The 24,840-nt window shown below is 36.7% G+C and overlaps 2 protein-coding genes across 2 annotated transcripts; one reads left to right on the plus strand and one right to left on the minus strand.

Annotated features, from left to right (window-relative positions):
• The first annotated feature begins 6,236 nt into the window (after positions 1-6,236).
• On the plus strand, positions 6,237-11,838 carry LOC105058227 (mitochondrial phosphate carrier protein 3, mitochondrial). The gene is made up of 6 exons (XM_010941094.4): positions 6,237-6,655; positions 7,721-8,082; positions 8,187-8,230; positions 10,927-11,141; positions 11,250-11,374; positions 11,473-11,838. The coding sequence occupies exons 1-6, from the start codon at positions 6,356-6,358 to the stop codon at positions 11,543-11,545; spliced, it is 1,119 nt and encodes a 372-aa protein (XP_010939396.1). The 5' UTR covers positions 6,237-6,355; the 3' UTR covers positions 11,546-11,838.
• Positions 11,839-14,015: 2,177 nt separating this feature from the next.
• Positions 14,016-21,854, minus strand: LOC105058228 (uncharacterized). Its single transcript, XM_010941095.4, has 3 exons — positions 21,581-21,854; positions 14,633-14,701; positions 14,016-14,536 (listed from the first exon to the last, which is right to left on the minus strand). Exons 1-3 carry the CDS (start codon positions 21,746-21,748, stop codon positions 14,315-14,317), a joined length of 459 nt encoding a protein of 152 aa, XP_010939397.1. The 5' UTR covers positions 21,749-21,854; the 3' UTR covers positions 14,016-14,314.
• Positions 21,855-24,840: the final 2,986 nt, after the last annotated feature.

Raw genomic sequence — 24,840 nt, forward strand, 5'->3', positions numbered from 1 at the left:
TAGTGCTTATATTTCAAAGATTTATGATTGATATGTTTGTTAACAATTATAAGTAACTTTAGTTTTTAAAATTGAATGTAGATGATAGCATCTCAGAGCACAATGAGTAGTAAAGTTGGGACATGGATATAATATTATCTAACCATCTTTATAATTTTTTTATCTATATCAAGTTATAAATTTTTATATTTAAATTTTTTCTAATTATTTAGTTTATTTTAAATATAGATTTTTATGATAATGGATGAATGAAGATGAAGGAAAAAAATTTGCTGGAATTGAAAAATATTTTTTTAGCTATTCGATCATACTTTATTTTTATTTACTTTTGGATAGATTCATTGGATAATTTTGGAACTTTTTTTTTTGTAACTTTTAATTTAACAGCATGTTTATCTATTGGTAGCTTGATGAATTTTAATGATACTTTTATTGAGTTATCTATTGGAATAAAATTAATTTTTGAGAAGACAATGGCGCTTTGGTCATCAGCATCATGAGAGGAGTTGCCTTTGGATGCCATCGATGTGTTTGGTTTCTCTTCCTTGGGAGTATAAAGATCCACTGCTTTGGTCGGAGAGAGAATCCAATGTTCTTCCTTTGCTAGTAGCTTGTTTCGAAGTTTCTTTCTTTTAGAGTAATGCTGATATTTGCTACAATTTGATGTTCCAAATATTTTGTAGAAATATGGGTCATTTGAAGCTCTCTACATTCATCAAAACTCAGTTGGTTAAACCTACCTAAGGAGTACTTAGGAGATGTTTGGTAGCATGTACTCCTGAGAGAATTATATGTAATCTTATAACAAGTAATCAGATTACACTGTTTGTTTTGTTACTTTTATAGATAATACTACATTACATGTAATACAGCATTATCTTAAAAAAAAATAATCTGATTACTTAGGGAGAGGTGGCTATATGACTATATATAATCTTACAATCCTGCAATCTTGCAACAAGATAACTTCAGGACCAAAATATCCTCATCAAAATAAATCAAGATAGATCAACATAAATTATGCATAGTCTCAGTTGGTGAAAATAAAAAAGAAAACATAATGGGTGATGTCACGAAAAATTATTGGTCTCAAAATTAAGTTGTCCCTCTAGAAAATAGACAATAATCAATAAACAAGGATGGGGGTACTTTGAAAAAATTAGCTTATATTCCATATAATTTAAATTGTATATCAAATATTGTAATGTAGGATTCTCTATAATTTTACAACAATAATACTGTATATACTAAACACTGTAATATAAATTTTTTTATAATTTTATCAAGTAATCATATTCCCTCTGCAATCATATTATCATAGCAATATTTCCTATGTAATGTGCCAAATGCCACCTTATTATTTCCTCGATAGGAATCTTAGTTTAAAAGTGGGCTCAACATGAAATTTTAATTTTCACAATAAATTTGATGGAGTTTGCTCTCTGTATGTATGCATTGATAGCTCACTAATTTGAAAAAAATTAAGATGATTTTTTTGTCATGCTATAATACAGAACAAATATACCCACAGCGTTGTGTTTTAGGCATGTTTTTGATTCATTAAAGATTTAATTTTTCACAAGAAAGTACTCATCATATTGACTAGTGTTCTTCTATCTATAAAACATTATTTGATGATTATTAGAATTGACATATGTTTTAGTGATTGAATAACCAAGTGTAGTCCCTCCAAACATGGATCTTATAGATAAAAGGGATGTGTAACAGTTCTTAGAGTTTGCATCACCAACATCAATTATTCCTTAAGTGTCCAAGTTTTCACCAAAAACTATATTTATTGCTCAAATTTACTCCCTGTGAACCAACATCATCTCCTAGTTTCAATGAGATGGCATCAATGATTTGCGAAAAACAAAGAAGCTAAAATAAAAATATTATTCAATTTTCATTGTTCATAGAATCATATATTAATAATATTATCTTTTTATTTTTGTAGGTTCAGATCAGCCTAATATTTGATCCAAATAAGTAATTCGAGCCATTTGATTGGGTTCGAGCCAGACTTGGGCATAGGCCGGACCTGGGCATGAATTTTTTAAAAAAAATTGGCCTGAGTCTGGCCCGAAGACCAAAAAATATTTTGGATCAGGCTCAAATAGAGATGTGGCCCGGCTTATTTCCGGCCCTATTAATAGGCTTGAACTTGAAAAAGCTCAAAATTTTTCAGACCAAGGCTAACTTTTAAAAATATATAATGCAGACCTTATGGCACACCATTGGTACCTTCTGCATATGAATCATGGACGGTTTTGCTTTATCTATTTACACCCAACTTTATGAATGACCTTGGGCCTCTCCGATGCCAATTTCTATTTAATTATTATTTGCAAGCAGTAATATTTATTGCTTAGCAGCTGCATTTGAATATCTAAGAACTAACCATGAGTGACAAGATTTAACTATTTTTATTTTTTGGTAAGACAAGATTTAACTATTTGAAATTACCCCCTTGACTAGCTAACAAGTGAAGAAAGTTATTCCATGTTTGGTTTAAAAATTGAGGAATAATAAAAAAGCAATGATAAAAGTGACTCACAAAGATATAAATCATCACAGAATTGGAGGCGGAGGAAGTGTTAGCCTAATTAACTTCATTTCACTCTATCTCATGAAATAAAATTAGACAAGTTAAATATCTTTTTCATCTTTCTACCCAAAAATATCCCTATCAACTACTTTGAGGGTGTGTGCAGGTGGAATGTCATGTTGGTGCTATCTTTGTTATTTGCAGCTATTATCTTAGGGCAATACCTTGGAGAAGTGCCCTAGATAATATATCATAATGTTTGAGATTTTGGAAGCTGATATTGGTGTAAGAGTAAAATGAATATATTATGAAGCGGGAGGCCATATATTACATTTGATTTTGGCAAATAATTGAAGCTCCAATTAATCATGTGAAAGAGTTTCAAAATGAGATGTGATGAATTTGTGCTTGATGTCGGTAAATAAGTTGAACAATGATTTGTGATGGCAACTTTATCCATCATGTGATATTTGGTTGATTAAATGGACAACCCCCTTTTTCCATCATTCAAGCAGCAACCAAAAACAATCTAAGAGAAAATTAATGTAGGATTATTGAACTCGATGTAGACCACTTTGTCCATTATACATAGGGTTAAATAGAGTCCGGGAGTAAGATTCGCAATATCAAGAAGCCAAATTGCGAGCCAAACTTCAGGAGATTATAACTTGATCATTTGACATCCAATTTCGATGATTTTTTTATAAATTAGATAGTTTTTTGAGATCTGCGATATGACATCACCACATCAAGGAGGCGGTGCCTATAGTAATATGACCAAAATTTTTTCATGTTGATTTCGATTGGTCAATCCAAAATTTTTTTTTTCAGATAAAATCTCGAACAAGCAAAGCTTCCTATCCAAAAAGAATCTGATGAAGTAACAATAAGTAGAGTTTATGTAAAAGTCGATATTTACCTCTTAAAGAGTTTTAACTTTTTCTCGATTATTTTTACTATATATATTTATTTTAGGTAAAAGAGTCTCATTAGAACTAAAAAAAGAATTTGATCCAATATATGTAAGGATAGATATCATTATTATAAATAGAGGATATATATACACTATTTTTAATCAATAAAAAATAAAAAAGAAAGAAAAGAGACTTAAGTTCTACTTTTGAAAAATTTGCCTCTTCTTCTGTATTTTCTTTATGAGCTTCAAGTTGAGCGGATCGAAAAAAATTTTTCCTCTCCCTGATCGGATCATTAAAAGATTATTGGATTTTGTTGAGGAAATTGTTAAAAATCATTGATTCAACCACTGCCTCAATTTATCAATCTAATATGAAAGATGGTTTATTGATTGAGAGGTAGATTGGGCCCAACTAGTACCATCAATCCTATAGTGTACTGCACCAATCTTCGAGTATTGCATTAATCTAGAATATATTTAGTTGGTGAGAGTTGAACTCTAGAATGAGAATGAAAATGAATAACTCCTATTTCAACCATTTGATTGAGAGAGTGTCGTTCCAAAGCTCCCAAAATTTAGTTCTTACTCTTCTTTAGTATTCAAAGTCCATTTCAATTTTGATTTTTGTCCTGAACTAAATGCATCTAATGATATAGTTATTTTAATTCATATTCAAATCATTCCAATTTTGACTCCAATCACAGAATAAATATGCCCCTGAAGGATTGGGCAATCATTTGATGGATCACCGTAGCATTATTATAGGGTTCACGTCTACCCACAAATGAATCACTTCGGCTAACGAGGAGTAGGATCCAATATTTTTTAACTTGAAGCCTAAAAAACTTGAAAATAGTTGGGGTTGGTCAAAACCAACCTCTTCCAAACTTACTTGTTCAAAACTATAGAGAAGAAGCCATTCCAATCGCTTGGTTGGGAGAGTGTCATTTCCATTTCGAATTCAGAAAGAATGAAAATATCCTAATCCTTGATAGTGTTTGACAGCCATTTTGGTATTCTGGGAATAGAAATATCAATTTCCTAGAATACCTATTCACCGTTCCTATTCGAATTTTATATTTGGTTGGAAATTTATGGGATCCACCAAAATTATACATTGCTATTCCTTAAACTAGAATAAGATGAAATTATTTCTCATCATTTCTCTAAAATAAGCTATTCCATGGTGAAATATGAAATAGCTTAAATCAAGTGGAAGGAAATAAGGTGCAATTAATGCACCTTTGTCCCAAATTGTAAAACCCGTGGGCCCCACTGCCATTTCATAGTGTGTTCGGAGGAATAAGATAGAATAAGCCCTTATTCCACCTTATTCCCAGCAACCAAACGCTATCTTAGGTAGGGTTTGGATGCCTTAATTCTAGGTGGAATAAGGATTTATTTCACCTTATTCCCCCAAATAGGTGAAAATGGCATGGTGGGCCATCCTGGTTTAGCAATGTCCATCAACCCTTCTTTATTCCCATCTATCATGATTTAGCTATTCCATGATGGATCATAGAATAGCTTATTCTAGATACTTAATGAATATTAATTGCATCTTATTCTAAGTATATGGAATAACAGAGCATTAATTGCATTTTATTTTAGATGGAATAACAGATTTTCAATCAAACAGAAATCTAAAATAACAAAGATGAATAGCTATTCTCTGTAAATTCGTATTTCTATTCCAAAAATAAGAAAAGGGTATCTAAATACTATCTTAAAATTTAATCCCTATTCTTTTCTAGTATTCAAGGTCTATTTTGATTCTGATTTTGATTACAAACTAAACGCATCTAAAGATATAGTCATTCTAATTTCTATCCCAATTCATTTCGATTTTGACTTCAGTCGTCGCTAAACATGACCCTAAAGGTCTAGACTGTCATTTGATGGGTAATTGTAGCACTTTTATTGGGTTTACGCCCAACCCCAACTGAATCACTTTCTTGAAACCTAAAAGCCTTGAGCCCTATAAACGGTTGGTCAAAACCAACCTGGTTGATTCAAACTTATTCATTCAAATCGGAGAGGAGAATTTTATCAAAAAAAAAAAAAAAAAAAAAACAGGGAGGAGAAGGCGGTTCATCGGAGAGGTGTAGGTGGCTCACAAGTCTCCTTCATGATGGGGTCGACGAACACGGGACGGATCACTTATTCCACGAGTAACACGAGCCAAATTAGATTTTATAGCAAGAAAATTTGAAGCGTTCTTCTAAGCTCACATTATATGTAGGTCCCTCGCGTAAGTGCTTATACGATGACAGAATCGGTCAAGGCTACCCCGCGCGATCTACACCGTCCAATTATTCGGACGACTCCGCGTTCTCTTCAGCCAATGGGGAAGGAGGCCATTTTGTTGGGAGAGCAGCCCTAATTTAACACACGAGTAGACTAACAATTCTGACACAGCTCAGGACGAGTGCACGAGAGCTTCCACATTGTGGGGCCCACAATCGGAGCACGTGATTTGTGGCCATTAAGCATACGCTAACCCTGATTCGTCAGCTCATACGTTAGACATTAAGCTAATCCAGTATTTGTTTGTGAGGGAGGGACGAGGCGGAGGCCCCAGGGAGCTTCCAAAGTTTGCTCCGCACATAACGATGGTCCGAAAACGCCATCGCTGAACTGCCACAATCACAGAAATGCCATAGCGCGTTACATTACTACAAGCATGGCGCTGGTGTTACCAATTATTTTGTGGTAAGGGAGGGGCATTTTCTTCCTTGTCCTTCTATTAATAGCAATTAGCCCTAGACGCGCGGCAGCTGTCTTGGCTGTCCGTTCATAACCCACGCGAGAGTGGGGGGAAGAACGCCATCGCTCCGAGCCCTAACCCCAACTTGCGAGCCTTGTTCCCCTCTTCCAAAAACTCGCCAGTGATGGATCTCTCTGAGAAATCTCGCCAATCGCTTCTTCCGAATTTCCTCTACTCCTCGTCGGCCACCAGGAGCCTCGCCCTCGAGAGGGTCGTGAGCCGGAACCCTGGGTCGCCAGCGCCTCCGCCGTCGAATGGCGGCGCATCGCAGGGATCGTTCCTCATCCAGGCCCCGAGCGAGCCCAGGAAGATCGCGCTGTACTCGCCGGCGTACTACGCCGCCTGCACCGCCGGCGGGATCGCCAGCTGTGGGCTCACCCACACGGCCGTCACGCCGCTCGATCTCGTCAAGTGCAACATGCAGGTGAGCACGATCTGTTTTCTTGGGGCCTTTGATCCGGATATTGGAGCTTTGGATTCCATTTCTTTGGGATTCTTAAGGGATTCTTGTTGGATTGTAGATTTCTTGTTATCGATCCTCTTTCGTTAGTTCTAGGTTGCATATGAAGTTTGTCCCTATTTTTCTTCGTTTTAACTTTGTGGGTATGCTTTTAGAATAGATGAGCTTGAGATCTGGCCCTTTGGATGTCAGGATCTACATCCAGAAACTTCTTTTTTCTTATTTTCTTTCGTTTGACCGATTGCTGTTCAATATGGTGTTGGAAATATGTTATGTCTTTGATGATCTGTTCTTGCTTGTGGTTTCTTTAAAATTTAAAAAAAAATCTAAAATGGTAGATCTGAAACCTGTACCCTTTGGTTATGGGTTTCTGGATCTGCACTTATTGATTGATTTATCCTGATTGTTGTCTGCTTTGGTTTTGAATGAATTTGAAATTACTTCCTGGAGTTAAAATTCGAATCGTGCTGTTGATTTTTTTGGAAATTCTTTGCCTTTATTACATCTTTTGTTTGTTCCATTTTGTACGATATTTTGCCTGTTAATACCTACAGTAGTTGGTAATTTGAACTTTCTTATTTGTTAGTAGATGAATGTTTTGGAATTGTGTTTTGACATTGGCTCTCGGACTTGTGGTATGTGCTATGAAGCTTTTTCATTTCTTAAGGTTATTGGGAAGTTTCTATTTTTAATGTGCCTCGTTCGTTTGTCCCATTTATGGACAATATCACTTGTCGATCTGTAAGGTTATTTGGAATTTGAAATTTCCTTGACGGGTGGCTGAAAAATTTCTTTTGTTTGTTAACTAGTATCACTTTTTAAAATTGTGTTTTGACGTTTTCTATTTGGTTTCTGATATGTGTATTTTGATATGAATGTAGTTGCCTATATGAAATATTGCCTTCCATCGATGTAGATGGATGATTTCTTTTCTTTTCTTTTCTTTCTTTTTCTTTTTTCACCTCATCATTTCAGTTTAGTGTTTATAGATTGATCCACGTGACATTGAGTTTTTGTTGGGTTTTTCAGATTGACCCATCTAAGTACAAAAGCATCACATCAGGATTTGGTGTGTTGCTTAGAGAGCAGGGGTTGAGAGGTTTCTTCAAGGGCTGGGTGCCAACCTTGCTTGGTTACAGTGCCCAGGGGGCATGTAAATTCGGGTTCTATGAGTTCTTCAAGAAGTACTACTCGGACATTGCTGGACCTGAGTTTGCTGCCAAGTACAAGACCTTGATCTACCTTGCTGGGTCTGCTTCGGCAGAAGTGATTGCTGATGTTGCTCTCTGCCCCATGGAGGCAGTTAAGGTGAGAGTCCAGACACAGCCAGGGTTTGCTAGGGGTTTGAGTGATGGATTTCCAAAGTTTGTCAAATCTGAAGGTTATCTGGGGTATGATCTTTTCTTGTTCCTGCTTGTCAATTTTTTTGTTGATTGATCTTTTTTTTTTTTTTTTTAAATTGTAACTTTTCTTATCTCGATGTGCTGAAGTGCAGATTGTATAAAGGATTGGTTCCACTTTGGGGGCGTCAGATTCCTTGTAAGAAAATCTTCCTTTTTTTCCATTTATAGATGCTGGTTGACTGTATCTGTTTTTTTTTTTCCTTTTTTCTTTTTGTTCTGCTTGATTCCATTATATGTGCAAGCTGTGTTTTTTATGCAGTTTGTGAAAGTGCTGATGTCTGGCATTACTTGCATAATTGTAAAACCTTAGATGTATGTATAGTTCTTTGTTTTTTCGACTCTTGAAATGCTGGCTAGTTAAGCTGGTCAACTTGACAAGAGTAATTTAGATGCTTTAAAACTGATGTAACTGATTAGTTTAAAAAGATTGTTAAGGCTTTTCATGTAATTACCATAGGAGTATATCTTATATGCTCAATTGCACACATTTTCCATGATTGTGTTGTTTTCCATGAACGTGTTATTTCAAATGAGAATGTTTTTTGTTGTTCTGTGTTTTCTACGAATATGGTTCTACATATCTTGAGATCAACTATATTTAAGAGAAAATACATTCTGAAAACACACACATGGTGTGGATTTTGTCTTTAATATTCTAGTTTTATAGGTTTTCTAATTTGTGCTTTGATTTTCACTGGAATATCCCCATATCAAATGCTGCTTTAGAATTTGAAGCACCAGACTACAATTTCTTTGGTAACTCAGCTGATTTTCATTTGCCTTTTTCTTTGTCCCATGTCGCTGCAAGGATTGTTAGCTTCCATGCTAAATGCATGACCAAAGCAAGTTTTAGCTTTTCCTATATCAGTTACTTTTAAAGAAATTTTCTTTATTAATGTAAATCACTTTCATATGAGGTATGCATGGATGTCTGATGAAAACTATAGCTTATCATTTGTACATAAGGGGAGAGGAGGAAAGATGTTGTAACTAGCATCATTCAGTATGTGCATCTACGGTGGTGGAAAGGATTCTATTACTCTTTTTTCTCCTTTGTGTTGTATTGACAATTTAACTCACTCTTTTCTTTTGTGTAAGCGCAAACTATGAAAAAAGCTGATACTGAGGTAAATTACATTCTCACTGAGAGCAATGACAAAATTTGGCTCCTAAGTGAGCTGACAATTGGATTCGATCCTTTTTTTCTTGTGAACCTTGATTTGCATGCTTGTCCTTTCTTGTGTGCACTTGTTTGTGAGGGCAAATGTGCTAAGCATTTTAGGATAGCCCTTTTTCGCAAGGGAACCTTCAAGAGTTATGTTGCTATGGGCACACGCACATGCATATATGTATGTATTTATGTAGATGACAAGTTTCCTTTGAACTTCATGGTCAGAGTCCTTTTGCATAGTTTATACATATACCTATGACTTTTTCCCTTTTTGGATTCCTTTTTTCCCCTCTACTTGTTGCAATCTACCTCTATATTGATGCACATAGTTCTTCTTGAAATCTGTACATGATTGTCAAGATTTTATGTGTGCATATATCAAATTATCCTCTCTGCTTGAGTCTTCTCCTGTTTGATTTTAAATGGAGTTGCACTCCAATGAAGTGGTGTACACATTCAACTTTGATGCATTCTCAGCCCACTCACCATGCAAGTACTGGCGCCATTAATCTTATTTCAGTTGCCCCTTATTTTGCAGAAAAACAAAATGGTTCTTATTATGGCTGACAATTTTTTACTTTTTTGGTTGATGGACATCTGATTTGCTTGCCAAACTTGTGATGGTTGTTTCGTTCGATAAGCTTGAGGGTTTGTTTGATGCCTCAAAGTATTGTGACTTTTTAAGGTCTTTACTGATTTTAGCCTTCATATGTTTGCACATATCCTTCACCATCTTAAATGTCTTGCAAAGATCAGCAGAAATGCTAATGCATTGTGAACTAGCTACAAATTTTGCCTTCGTTTTTCACCGTTTTGTTGCAATCTATGTTTCATTTCTTATGCACGTAGTTCTTCTTGGAATCTGTTTCTGGTTTCAAGATTTGAAATGTGCGTATGGCAAATAATCCTCTTTGCTTGGGACTTCATTGCTTGATTTTGCATGGAGTTGTACTCCAATGAAGTGGCTAAAATACGATAAACCACCCAGGTGTGCCAATCTTTTGACCACTAATTTTTTCATCTCTTTTCATTTTTTATTTTTTTTTTTGACGCCTTGGATATTGGGCATTATGCCAGATGCTTCTATTTTTTTTTTTCCTTTTTTCATGATGGGCACTCTTCCCATCTGTATATTGTCAATTAAAACAGGGCATATCTAATAAATTTATGTTGGTAAGGTGTTCCTCTCCTGTCTCAGTTTGTATCAAGATGCGCTTTCCCTACTTTTGGAATTAAAATGTGTATTTATTGTTTCATGATTACAATTTCTGCGGAGACCATAGTTTATGAGCATTAGTTTTTGCCTACTTATGTACCATAGTCCAAAACACACAATCTGGCGACTTTGTTGGGTATCTTGTTTATTTACCCGGTCTGGGAGATGAGGGCCATGTTCCTGTTGACGTGAATGTGTTCTTCGTAGCTTCTGCTCATAATATTGCTAATAATATCTGAGTAGTTGAGACAATAATGTTGCGGCTTGAATTTGTCGGAAAAATTGTGCATTTCGATTGAAAGTTTATATGCCAATATAAAAGAATAACAGGAAGGCCATTGCTTTGCTTCCTTTTGTTTATTCAAATGCTAATGATGCTTGTCATCTATAGCGAGGGTATATGGGCAACTGATTTGAGACATTTGTAATTGAATTGCGTATGCAGATACCATGATGAAATTTGCTTCTTTTGAAACTATTGTTGAGCTTCTTTACAAATATTCAATTCCCACTCCAAAGGACGAGTGTAGCAAGACACTACAGCTAGGAGTGAGCTTTGCTGGAGGGTACATCGCTGGGGTCTTCTGTGCTGTTGTCTCACACCCAGCGGACAATCTTGTCTCGTTTCTTAACAATGCTAAGGGTGCCACCGTTGGTGATGTAAGTCTTGCACAGTTAGTTCTTATTTATCATGCATAGTGTTGATCCACTATATATATATATTTTTTGTATTTGTTTTTTTTTATTATTGTTCTCTTGTTTGATTAGGCTGTGAAGAAGCTTGGGCTGTGGGGTCTTTTCACCCGTGGGCTTCCTCTTCGTATTGTTATGATTGGTACGCTGACTGGAGCACAATGGGGAATTTATGATGCATTCAAAGTCATGGTTGGCCTGTAAGCACCTCTTGCAACCTTATACCGTCCTCATTGCAAGATATGCAGCAGTACTATATTATTAAAAATCAATTCCTAATAATTTGAATCTTTTGCAGGCCAACCACAGGTGGAGTCGCTCCTGCTGCAGCCCCCGCCCCAGAGCCGGCACAGCTGAAAGCTAGTGCATGATTTTCTATAGATATAAATAATGACAGATTTGTGACATTAATTTGCCCATTTTGGACGGCAGTGTAATATTTGTCTTGAAGCAACTACATCGCTTGTTTTGACATTTTTGGGGATGGTTTTGTTTGCATCCCTTTGCCCTGCGAGGCTCATCGGACAGGTGAAGATAGAATTTGGCATCATAGCAGTTTAAAGGCTATTGAGAAATAAATTTCTTTGTACTTTGACTAAGCTTTTATCCTCCGAATTTCAGGAAGGATTTCATGATAATTTCATTCCTTATAATTGTTGTTACTTATTTATCTGTTTTGGGTAGAAGTTACTTAAAATCTGAATTCCATATTGTAAGCACCCCTATCAGTAGTGTGTTGCATCACCATGGAACTTTAGGTCTTGAAGCTGTACCGTTACTTCAGCCGCTGAAAATGTTTCTTGCCGCAGATGCTTCCATCCTTGATGCTCAAGGCCTCCTGGTCTGTCTGCATGGCGTTGGGGGTTTTCGTCCAAATTATGGCTTATGTTATGGTAAGCATCGGAGTCGCATGCGCTGATATTGTGTATCAAACTCTAATTGCATGGTTTAAGAGGCTTGTTTATTAATATTGTGTATCAAACTCTAATTGCATGGTTTAAGAGGCTTGTTTATTAATGATGGTAAATGACTTGAGAACACTGCAAGTAGATCCAACGAATTTTCAAGTGGACTTTTTACGGGTTTTTCTTCGTACGGATCCGAGTGGAAATATTTGTCTGGCTCGTGTTCTAGCGCCTTCGCTGCTGTTCCCGGTAGCTATAGAAGGAATGGTGGTGAACAGTTTTTCTGCATCAATGGACTATCACCTTATAACGTACATGATTGAAAGTATTTTTACACAATTAAAGCTTAAACTTGGGAGCCTAATGTTTTTAAAGCTGCTATTGCATCCAAGATATATGAAAAATAGCAAAAAAGCCAAAACAGTTATGTATTAGACCATTCTCTGATGCGGATGACAAATTAAGTGAGGCATGTATGATTTGTGACCCCAAATTGGAAGACCATTACAAGCCATGGTGCATGAAAGAACAAAGGCATGAGGCATGTTGGAGACAATATATCACGGTAGCTAAAATGTTGTTCATATCGGCAAATGATTCGTGATGTGAATGCTATTGTTTAATTTGGATGCTGACACATCCGTTTGCCTAGAAATTTGTACAGCTGCCTTAGAATAGATATTAAAGGCCAAAAATGAGCTGTGGCTGATTCTTCAAGGTTTGCCAAGTGTGAGAAACTTGCTTTATGTTGTAAAAAATCAAAAATCATTTCATAGAGGCAAATGAAGTAGGGATGTTTGTAGCATAAGATTTTGTGGCCGGAAGGTTTAATACGTAGACGCCATCCAATTTTTCAATGGCAATTTATTAGAAATGGTACATATCTAATAACACATGAGTAGATATTATTTGTATCCCTTTCTATGATTTCTCTGCAATCGAATCTGCTAACAAACTGCAAAATCATACGAAAAGTTGTTTAACAGTAAATAACATACGATAAGAAGGGCAAAGTGTACTTATTTAATGGTAGCCAACATAAAAAGAAGCCATGAAAGAACTTCCAGTGGTACGTCAATGGTGAGACGAACTAATTAGTCCTTTGCATGCAAGCATGCGTTTTTTTAGATAAATCTCGATGGACTCGGTCTCACAATCCTGCAGCTATGCCTCTGCCATTCTACAGCCTTCTCATCACAGGCTTCAATGCCACATTGATCATTGATCTTCAAGCAGATTTTAGGCCGTAACCCGTAACCTTGCTTGACTGCTGCTGGATGTTCCCGGTGAGATGATCGTGCCTCGAAGGAGGAGCTCTGCGTAGAACAGAATTTCCTTTGAAAGGACGCCGGCTTGCTGACAAAATGCATCATGGCTCTTTGGATTGCACTATCTCACTCGTTTTACTTTTTAAACGTGGTCTGGAAGACCATAGGCTTGACCGCTACAAAAATGTGAAACATTTATCATCATGAAAGGCAAACTTCTCAGTGCAAAGTTACCAAAACACTGCTACCGTGAAAATACATCTGATGACATACACAAAGTCAAGTAAACATCTCTCATGGTAAATTAGAATAACGCTTTGAGAAATATAGTTATGAATGTTTGGTTTCTTGCTTATCTATTCATAAAGTGACAGCTTAAAGAGGCTATAACTGCAATTGCACGGCTCCGAGATCCTCATGTTAAACTTGATGGGTTCATGTTCTAGTTTTTTAAAGCATACCGCTACAGGTTTCAAGATCAACCATAAGGCAAAAATCGGACTATTAAAAAGATTACCATTTTCCTGTACCAAAAAAAAAAAAAAAAAAAGATTGCCATTTTCCCAAAAAAAAAAAAGGTTATGGTCACTCCTTATCAATGAGACTAAATTTTCTTTGGAGGCAGACAAGTACTCAACTGAAGCATAAGCAAACATGCCATGAGCGCATTTATCCAACAATCTGGGTTACTTTCATGTAACTGGCTGCTGCATGGTCAAACTATTTGACGTCACATACATTGTACAGAAGTTACTTCAACCCATGGGAGTTTCATTCCAGGTGTAGTGGCTGCTTTCATATCATGCATTTTAATGTTCATATGAGTTTGAAACTTTGTTGACCCAATGGTTTCTGGATGGAAGATATAGAGCAGAACGGCCACATGACAAAATACATACCTCATGTCATAATTTTAGTATATGTATCTAGCCAAGACCTCACAACTCATGAAACCAGACAACGTTTGTTACTTCTTCTTCTGTCCTGACCCCACGTCGTTGTCATCCAAACTAGTGGTAAAAGATGCTTCCTTATTTGTCTGCATATTCTGGATATCTTTTGCTTTTGCTACAGCAGAATCGCCTCGCTTTATTATACTCTCAAGTACAGCCACCTTTTCTAGTAATACTCCAATATTTGAATTGGCAGAACTAACCAATTTATCTGCTGTCTTGAGGGCAGCACATAGCTAGAATACGAACAAGAGAAATCAGGTTGGTTTCAACAAAGAAAAAAGAAATTCATGCAAAGAACAGATCACTCTTAGGAGAAATGATTATCACACCTTTAGTGTTAGATCTGTCCATGAGTGGTCAGTCCCTGATAATGACTCAATCAACCAATCGTAGTTTTCCTGATGCACACAAAAGCAGGATATCTTTCTATTTATTTTGAAGACATCAAAATATATAAAAGATATGATGCTCAGCTGTTTGCACAGAATCCATAAACCATGCATTGCACAATTTTAATCACAATGCAAAATGTCCAAACGACTTGTTCAAGCTAAAAGCCTAAATGATATTTATGGTTCAGAAGATACAACTGTCCTGGCTGAAATATATTGATGAAGGGTGATGTAATGTTTGACCATGATGACAAAATGGAAAGCGATGATGTCTTCAAACTAGTGACAAGAAGTGATGATGAAGGGTGATGTAATGTTTGACCATAATGTTTGGATAAGACAAGAAGCATTGGAAATTGATCCTTTTCAACTAGTGACATTCACAACAATCATTCAATGGATACTGGAGTATCATTCCTGGACAATCGGAATAACCATCTAAAGTAAAGTCCCTAACAAGAAAATTTACTGTTTAATATATATTGTCTATGTGCCCCAGGACCACAAACTTGTGCCTAAGATTGAACACATAATCCTGTAGAAATGTCTCTTTAGATGATTTATTTATAATGAATTGGAGTTAAAACAGTGTAGTGCCTCATGGTCAAGATTCAGGACAAAATATCCTTCTGGTTCTGGATCAGGTGACACCTCCAATATTTGAGAGCTTGAGTGAAAACAAAATTGACTTGTATTTCAGGTATCTGTAGCGTGCATCACTCAACCTCTCACTAATATAAGCCACCAGGTATCATTCCTAACTAAAAGTAGCAATAGCACCCACATTGGAGCATCAGTGTCTATCTCGAAGGCCTGAAAATCTAAAAGTGCCAGAATAGAAGCATTAATCATCTTGACTTTAATGAGATTGAAGCTATTATCAGCTTGAGGAGTACACATGAGCATGTGCTTTTGGATGCAGTCAGCAAGAGGGACAATCATGAAACTAAAATTGTGAATAAATGGGTAATGGCCGATATGATGAAGCAAATCAATAAAAGCATTTCATATCCCTAAGGGATCCGGGAATAAGCCAACTTTACAAGGTCAACTTTAATTCCATCTACCAACATGATATACTTCCAGAAGTTTAACCACTCAGGGCACTTCTTGAGGTTCATCGAAAACCTTTTTTACTTCAAGATCTTCAATTTATGCATCAGATGTTTCAAGAGAGACATCCACTGTATATGAGGATATCATCAAGACAGACAAAAAGAAATACTCAAACGAAGGGATGTAGGACTTGGTTTGCTGCATGTATGGAATGGCTATACAAATTAAGCAAACCGAAGGCATGATTAGCCTAAGTAATCTCGTTGACAGCACAATTATCAAGCAGATTCTGCAAGTCCTATGTTTTCTTCAGATTTGGGAGTGCGAGGATGGCACAAGGACCCACTCCCACAAATATTTCCCTTCACAATAGCTCTATGACATAGTGATGCAATTCCCGATACTTTGTTGGATCATGCAATTTTAACACTACATGAAAGTGGAATATTTTCCATAATACCCATAAATCTATTAAATAGCATCCCGCTCAATCCTAATCTTCTTGTCTAGTGCTCTCTCTCTCTCTTTCTCTCTCTCCCCCACACCCACCCCCACCCCACCGAAACTCTAATCCTAAAAACTCTTTAGCTCTATTGTGTCCACAGCCCCTGACCCCTAACAATAGACATTTTCTTCCCATAAATTGGTAGTTAATCAATATGGAATTTTTAACTTAGAATTCAGTTGTGCTTTATATCTAAAACCATTGACATTCAGGTGCTTTTCCTTGTACATTATAGTTAATAAAAGATTAGTGTGCTAAGTTTGAGCCCTGGACTACGTTGATAAAATGTTGCATGTCTCTATGAAAGGAAGGCCATTAAGAAGTTCTACTACAAGCAGCTCCCCATGCTTCTATTTTAGTAGTACTTGAATGTTAGGAGGAAACAAGTACCCTCAACATCCACAATGGCGTTGGGAAGGTAAACTAATCAGCTTTGCTTGCATGCATCTTCAAATTGGATCTAGTGAAGAAATGTGGCCTTGTTCTTTCACTCTAATTAAATTGAATAAGCATTGTCTTAGGCTTTTTATACAACCTTTGGTAGCTTCAAAGCATTCTCAACAAAAATCCACTCCATCTCCATGCCCATCCTTAATAAAGGTGGACACATTCTCCCAGTCATGTTATAGCTAATGATTAAAAATCTAAGGAGAGACCAATCAAATGTGAAATATCTTGAGGTAACTGACTGCATCATTGCCGAATTGGAGGACACTTAAGAATGTGCCCAAACAAGAAACTCAGCTCCTTTGAATCAAAGAAATGATGAACTATGCATTCACCTCTGAATTTTCAAATTAGAGTTTGTTAACACTTTCATAAAAGATAAGGTTCTTGTCTGTTATGATGGCGGATGAATTCCTAGCGGCAATGCAAGTGGCGTGAAAGATATTGTGCCTTAATCACTTATGGATGAATTCAAGGAGTGTAAGTGCTCAATGAATCATTTAGACATTCCTAGCATTGTTTGGAGTCCAGATGGCTTCAACAACAAGCTCCTCATGTTCCTACTCATGAATTCATCATCCATTGCATGTTCATCCCTCTAATACTCCATGTCTTTGACATCAACACGATTAGCCAAATGTGTTCAATGAGTGTATACACTAGGTGGACACTTTCCTGATTGTTTTCCAACCATTCCCCATTTAAGTCTCTTAAAGGCATTACTTTATGACATAAGGCCTAAAACTCCATGTTCTTTACTTACATCACTAGCAAAAGCTCCAATGATAGTTATAATTAGTGGTGAGATATGGTGACCTCTATCAAAAGCAAGATCATGACCAACCTGCTGATTGACACTTAAACGGCATTATCTAATTCATGAAATTGTTAGGTAAACTTCTCAGCTTTCACTGCTAATTAATAGCATAATCAACATTAACCAATATATGTAAAGCTACGTGACCTAGATCCAATCACTCAATCCCATGATGTAATATGCACCAGCTTGCTCTTCATTCTGTTCAAGTACATTCTGGAGATCAGCAGGCAAATTTAACTGGGCATTTCCTCAAGATTTATTCAGCTGCATCAGGCCAAAGAACTGCTGGAATATGACTACTTAGTCATCAGTAGAAATATTTTCTCCTCAGTTTCTTCATTTTAGGCCAGTTTTCCACTTTGATTTTGCGTACCGAAGCAAACCTTATAGGATATATCGAACCATACTGGAGCAGTTTCCTTTATCTTCACTGTAACTACTATACTTTCTAGTCATCTAGAAATTTGTGCACTGAAAACTCATCTAGATCCAAACAAACCTGATAATCATCAATATTGACTTTAATCCTGTAGTCCCAAGACTACTCTGAAGCTCTCACTAACCTATTCTTTATCTCTTAACAGTGCTCCTCATAAGACTCACGATCACAATCAAATCCATCAATAGCGTCAAGGTTTGACTATAAATCTAAGACAATAGCCTCTTGTTGGTCACCTGAAAAATGGATATATTTATCTCGCAGAATGCAATGCTCAGGGCCTCATATCAGCAGTCAGATTAAGCCATTGTGCAAACATTCAGTTAGCTGCCTCAACAAAGCCTCCTGTTTATGTAAACAATCATAAATATGTTGCTATGACACCCCTCTAAGCTGTGGAGAAACAAAAGTCCCTGGCTGGATGCCTCCTTGTTAAGCCATTAAAATGATGGAAGCATAAACTAACGCCTAACATGCTTGAGATCATAGAATTATACAATCACTAGAAGCTTCTAAGATGCAAAACATCTAAACTATACAAAAATAATGAATGAAATAGGCTATGGCCAAAATATGCTGTGACAGCAAGTTAAAACTGCACAAATTCAACAAAAATAAATCAATATAACAATCCACAAATCAATTATCAAAATATCTCTCAGGTGACATGATAAAACAATCCACAATCAATATTGCACTAAATCCAAAGATTAACAAGTAACCTGTAATACTTGAATTAAAAACTCAAGCCCTTTCTTTTGTCCAAATTAAACTCTCAGATAACATGCAAAATTCTACAATTTACACCTAAACCTGAAATAAAAAAAAAAATTCTCAAAACCATCGAACAATCTGCTTCAAGAACAAATCTGATGCTACTTAAGGAGGCCTGGGGAACTCGTGAGGCCTGATGTGAATCCCATCATGCAATTTTCAACAGAAGGTAATTGGACCCAGCAGATTTCAAATATTCGGGACAATTATACATGCAACAATTTAAATGTTGGCATCCAGAAACCAATATGATCTAACCAAATAGCATGATCACAGCCTGTGAAAGTAGTATGACTCTAAACAATAACAGCTATATAACAGCCCAAGCAAAAAAAAATTTCCAACAATTGGTAGCAAGTAGATGATCCTATCAAGAAAATTTGAAGACCACACAAAAGCCCTAGTTGTAAATGTTTGGATTGTGAAAGAAGGAAATATTGCATAGTGGATAAAGAAAGGTAAAAGGGAAAGCAGATGCAATAACTAAAGAAAGATCTAACCAAACCCATGCTTACAACAAACTCTCATGCTCACAAGCTCTGTAAATTAGCTGAGAAGATATGGATATCACATGGGAACCATGCTATGGATAAGAACAAAAGAAGGGTTGGGGGGATAAATTAGGAAGTAGAGAAAATATGGAATGAATAAGTCAAAGAAGAAGAAAATAGAAAAGAGATTGAAATCGCTGAGGTATAAAAAAAAAAAAAAAGAGAGAATAGAGAAAGGGATGGTTGGGTTCTCAGAATAAAGAAAGAGGATGTTATGACTGCAAACTTGATGGTTGACCAAGGTGAAGGGTGGTCATCACAAATAATGACTGGCAGGCTGATCTTGATGCCAGCCTGATCTTGATACTTGCTGCTTTAGGTTTCATTTTTACTTGATTATAAAATCCTATGATCAATGTTTTTATTAGGTGCTCTGCAGAAGACTATGGTGGGCTTGACTTAACCGTAACAGATGGATGTAAACTTCATCCATAAAATAATCTCACCTTCCCAAAAACAAAACAAAGGAAAAACGATAAAAAGATCCTCATGAAGCAATGTAGTTCTGGCGATGTCAGCACCACCTAATGGTGTATGTGCCTTGGATAAAATTGAACTTTAAATTGGAAACATGGAATCAATAATTAGAAGTTCAGAATATAAGAGCCCACATATACAAAAAGCCAAAACAGAGTATTTAAAATGCACTTTTAGAATAGGTCTCAACCAATTTTCAATGGCAAGAGCCCATCTTGTTCTCAAAAAAAAAAAAAAAGAAAAAAAAATCAAGAGTAATATATCCTATCATTATCTTGGATGCAATACAAAAGAAACCTAAAAGAAACAGTTTAGATCTATCTGAAGAAACATGTATTAAGTGGATATGCACTTTGGGTTGTATGATCATCAGACTTTGATGAGACTTAACGTAGGATTTTTTTTTTGCCTGAACTTTTCTTTTCTTTTTTTTTTTTTTGGAAGAGGCGGGGGTGTGCAGAGTGGGGATTAGATTTGATACCACTGCATCAAAGGAAGTTTGAGAGGTCAACAATGAATGATAAAGTGACAAAAAAAATGAGTTTAAATGATATCAACATGCACAACAAAATAAAAATGAAGTCTTCAGTCAGTAGTAGGGTCTCAGACTTGTCTTGACGGCTGAGAGAGCAAAAGAAGGGAAGACATCAGAGAAGTTTCATCATATAGTGAAATAAGGATTTTAGAAGGCCTGAATGCACTGAGGAAAGTCCAAGGAAAATATGATTAAATATGATCGTTAGTTATAATTCACAAAATCAATATCATCATTACTTGGATACTTTACTTTTGACCTTAATGAGAAGGAATGCTAAACATGAGAAACTCCGAGAACCAACAGTACTTGGTGCTGCAACTGACACTTCATCAAATGAGCATCCAAAGGAGGCAAACCTGATTTTTCTTTGAAAACAGTATAAAAGGTACATGCTGAATTCAAGACCTACCAACCTAACATGATCCTCACCCTTATTCTCTGAGTTCAGCACTTTTCCCATCCCTTGCCACCACATGAAGATGCAAGCGAAAAAAGTAAGGTCCAAGCTTTAGATTGAACCTGGCAATGCTAAAATACAGAAAATTTACAAAACCTCAATTTAGGTGCCTCCATTTCATCTCCTATACTAACAAATCAATTATGCGCTACTAAGCTCTATAAATACTCCATCTCTAACAAGACCCTCAAAAGGCAACCTCCTCTCACAAATTTCTGTAGGCTCTGAAAAATCCAAAACAGTCCTGGAGCAAAACTATTCTTTCTTCCTAACATGCCTAAGTTATAATGCTAAAGGCCAGAATCTGTTACTGAGTTGGAAACCTAAAAAGCTACAAATCTTACCTCGATCTCTATCAGACCATTTGCTAGATGGTTCAAATTCCATGAGGGCCTGTTCGGCATCGTTGTTGTTGTCGTTGTTTGGTTTTTTTTCCTCCACGAATCCGTGAAACACCAAGTGGAGGTTGATGTTGAAGATAGCATTCGCACAAAACCTCTGCTATTCTTTGTTTTCATCTTCACACTTTTCTGAAAGCAATGTATCTTTGCTTCCTAAAGATCTAGAGATTTTACCAACAATTTCAGACAACAAATGGGTTTCATCAAACATGTTGTTCAGTCTACTTCACTTTACTCCTCAGGTTCTTGAAACAAAATTAGGGGAAAAAAACCAAACGGGCCCTGAGTACAACAGAGGAGGGGGGAAACAAAAGAAAGCATGTAATCCCCATCTTCAAAGAGAATAATTGAGGTTTCTGGGATCTCTATCATCAATTATATTGTAGGATAAGAAGGTATGAAGAGGGGGAGAGGGATTACCTGGAAAAGTTGGTGGAGATCGGATGGTGGGAGAGGAACGGGAGGAACCGCCGTTGGCGAGGGGGGAGGGAGGCTCTCGTGGACGCCCCCATCACCACCGCCATCGTCGTCGGCGACGTCGCTCAGCAGATCGCCGATGCACAGAAGTGGGCCGCCCACTCCACGCATCTTTCTTGGTTGCCCTCGGCGTCCGTATTCTCTTTTTCGGGTGATGAACGGGGTTTCTTTTCCTTTTGTCTGGGGATCTACGTTGCTCCCTGGCCAAAAGCCAGGTCTCAATAACGCAGTTATCAGCAAATAACGGACCCCTCCAAAACTGCTACAATGAAAATAACAACCGTTATTTCCACCGCCTTGCTGGATACACAGTTATCTAGATTATTCTCCAAAAATTAGTTTTTCTCATATCACTATACATAAAAAAAAAGCTAAATTTATCAAATTTTCAATGGTACAAGCTTGATTAGATTGCTCCCTCAAAAGCTTAAACCGTTATAAACTTCCATAAGGGAAAGGATCCTAATTCTCCTTTGAGAAGGAGGGTCAAGGGAGAACTCATGAGTAAGACTTTTCATAAATTTTTGTATAACTTGTGAATACACACACAAATGCACATGTGGAAGGAGAAATATAATCTTAAGTATAAAACTTGATCAAAATTATATGGGTATATTACTTGAAATATCTATGTTATAATTATATCTCTAAAAATATATTATGTTCGTTAGGGTTATAGGAGGCTTATGATCATAACCGGTCATGACTAAGAAGGAAAAGGTGAAAGACGTCAGGATTTTCTCTGAACCCTCACCTGAGCGGAAGGAGAAGGCCATGCGAGGCAAGAAAAGGGTTGGATTTGTTCGGGGTCCCTCTCTATGGAACCAAGCGATGCCAGATTGGGGAGGATTATTTACCTCTCGCACTCAGGTCAGAGGTAATGCAACCCAGGGGGTGGCGAATGATGTTGAACGTACTTGGTCACATATTGTGCAAGGTTTTCGGAGATTTCACTGGAAAACTTTTCGTGCATCTTCGGAGGATATTGCGGCGTTGGGGGAGCGCTTCACCAAGGTAATAGTCTTCTCCAAGGATGAAATCAATCAAGCTTGTTCTAGACTACAATCAGCTTTGCTCGGTAGGTTTTTGGGCAAAGGATTTTCATTCGATTTTGTTCAAAGAGAGCTACGTATTTGATAGAATATCAGCGAACTTTTGGCTTCCCCTTTATCTGAGGGTATATTGGTTTTTCGATTGCCATCTGAGGCGGATAAAGATTGAGTCCTCGCCAGAGGGCCTTGGTCCTTGGCTAGTCAGCTTTTGGCTTTAGAGGCATGGAGGCTAAATTTCAAGCCAGGACAGGATGGTATCCGATGATTTTGAATTTGGGTCAGACTACTAGATCTTTTGCTTGAGCTATGGGATAAGGAGAAAATTTTAAAGATAGTTGTGACGGTTGGAAAACTACTATATCTGGATGATTGGACTGAATCATCTTCCAGACTGGGTTTTGCTAGGGCTTGTGTGTTGCTTGATACTTCATGTGTTATCTGCCCGGGTACCAAGATTTATGTTGGGGAGGAGACCATTTGGCAAGAATTCATTTATGAGGATTTATCAGAGACATGTTACTCTTGTGGTCGGTTGTTGATTGATGAGGCTATGTGTGGATGTTTGGAAGGTGGAAACACTCAGGTTAAACCTGGCTATGGCCCCTGGATCAGGGCTTCTAGGGTGCTGGAGCAAACAAGCTGTCAAGGGGATTCAGCAAGATCACCAACTCCTTCCAAGTCAGAGGGACAAGGTGAGGGTCCATGGATGCAGCAGAGAAGGAATGCAAAGAGATCACCTACTCCAAAACCTAAGTCCCCTTAGCAGTCTCTTCTGCAGAAAAATGGGTCTCGTTTTGCCCCGTTGATGTAACAAGAAGATGAAGTTGTAGAGCAACCGATGGATATCAGTTCTTCTTCTTCTGCTAAAGTTGAGTCTGTTGAAAATTATGTCCCAAAATCAATCGTCAGTCTGTTGACGGTTGTGCTTATTATTATAATTGTATATGAATTATTGAATTAATAAATATTATTTAATTTTTTCATCACTGCATATATCTTATTTTGAACTCCTGTTATGTGATGAAGTCCTTAGGACTATTTGATTCGATATAGGAGGATATATCGTTTAGTTCTTAAACCTTAAATTTATGACCAAATGATATACTATTATTAGGATATCAAGTATAGGTCATTGTGTGCCATGTATGTTGGTTGTCCTCTTAACTAAGGAGTGTGGAGACACTGACATGGCATGCAAGTGAGATGTAAGAGTACATCTCACTGAATGTAATCAATTGCTGAGCATTCTGCTGTCAAGAATAGCTCGCGAAAGATATGGGTATAAGTGTCCCTTCGATCTGAGATCACGATAGTGACTTGCAAGCAACTCACTGTGATTTGATGCTAGACTACTTCAATTTTTAATTCAATGATGAAAAATTTTTGAGCATAATCAAGTACTTGCGAAGTCGGTGGGTGAGTTAAGATGGAATTAACCCCTCCGAATAAGTAGGAGTTAATATATCAATATGTTTCAATTCAGTAAAAGCTCGATTGGAGTAATCCATATGATGAATTTAAAAAATTAAAATACAATATGGATGACCATATCATGGTTGACAGTTAAACTCTTGATCATCTTAAGCATTTGGATCAAAGAGATGAATTATATGGTAACCATATGTCAATAAGTTCTTGAATGATGCTTTACAATCTTTCGACCTATCTGGATGTTGGATATCATTGCTAGATGGTCACTTTGATTGGTATAGAAAGATTATTCATATACCACCAGCTTAGGTTTGAATCTATGAAGTCACATTCAAAAAATTTTTTGGACTGATCATATAGCTGATTGACGATGAAGAATCATTCTAGGATAAAACAGTCAATTCGATTGATGATTAACCCTATGCAAAAGTTACAATAAATTAAATTGCTAATTATTAATGAATTGTAGGAGGATTGATTAATAATTAGATTGCTAATTAGCTTAATTTGATTGAGCATTAAGATTTGGATCAAATCTAATTGAATTGAAATCAATTTGATTTGATCCGCTTAGGTTATGAGATGATCTAATCGCTAAGGATGTTCGATTTCTGATTTGATTAGGACTTGAGTTTGATTAATTTTTGATTTGATTAAGATTTAATCGAGACTATATGCTACCTAATTAGATTAGTTTTAATGGTTCAATTGGATTTAACC

The sequence above is a fragment of the Elaeis guineensis genome, chromosome 15 (genome assembly GCF_000442705.2).
Source record: "Elaeis guineensis isolate ETL-2024a chromosome 15, EG11, whole genome shotgun sequence".
NCBI classification, from domain to species: Eukaryota; Viridiplantae; Streptophyta; class Magnoliopsida; order Arecales; family Arecaceae; genus Elaeis; species Elaeis guineensis.

Coding starts and splice junctions, on each gene's coding strand:
- LOC105058227 (XM_010941094.4), top strand. CDS start 6,356: ATGGATCTCTCTGAGAAATCTCGCCAATCGCTTCTTCCGAATTTCCTC. Junction 8,083..8,186: donor AAATCTGAAGGTTATCTGGG/GTATGATCTTTT, acceptor GCTGAAGTGCAG/ATTGTATAAAGGATTGGTTC. Junction 8,231..10,926: donor TTGGGGGCGTCAGATTCCTT/GTAAGAAAATCT, acceptor TTGCGTATGCAG/ATACCATGATGAAATTTGCT.
- LOC105058228 (XM_010941095.4), bottom strand. CDS start 21,748: ATGCGTGGAGTGGGCGGCCCACTTCTGTGCATCGGCGATCTGCTGAGC. Junction 14,702..21,580: donor ATCTCCACCAACTTTTCCAG/GTAATCCCTCTC, acceptor TGTGTGCATCAG/GAAAACTACGATTGGTTGAT. Junction 14,537..14,632: donor GGACAGATCTAACACTAAAG/GTGTGATAATCA, acceptor TTCGTATTCTAG/CTATGTGCTGCCCTCAAGAC.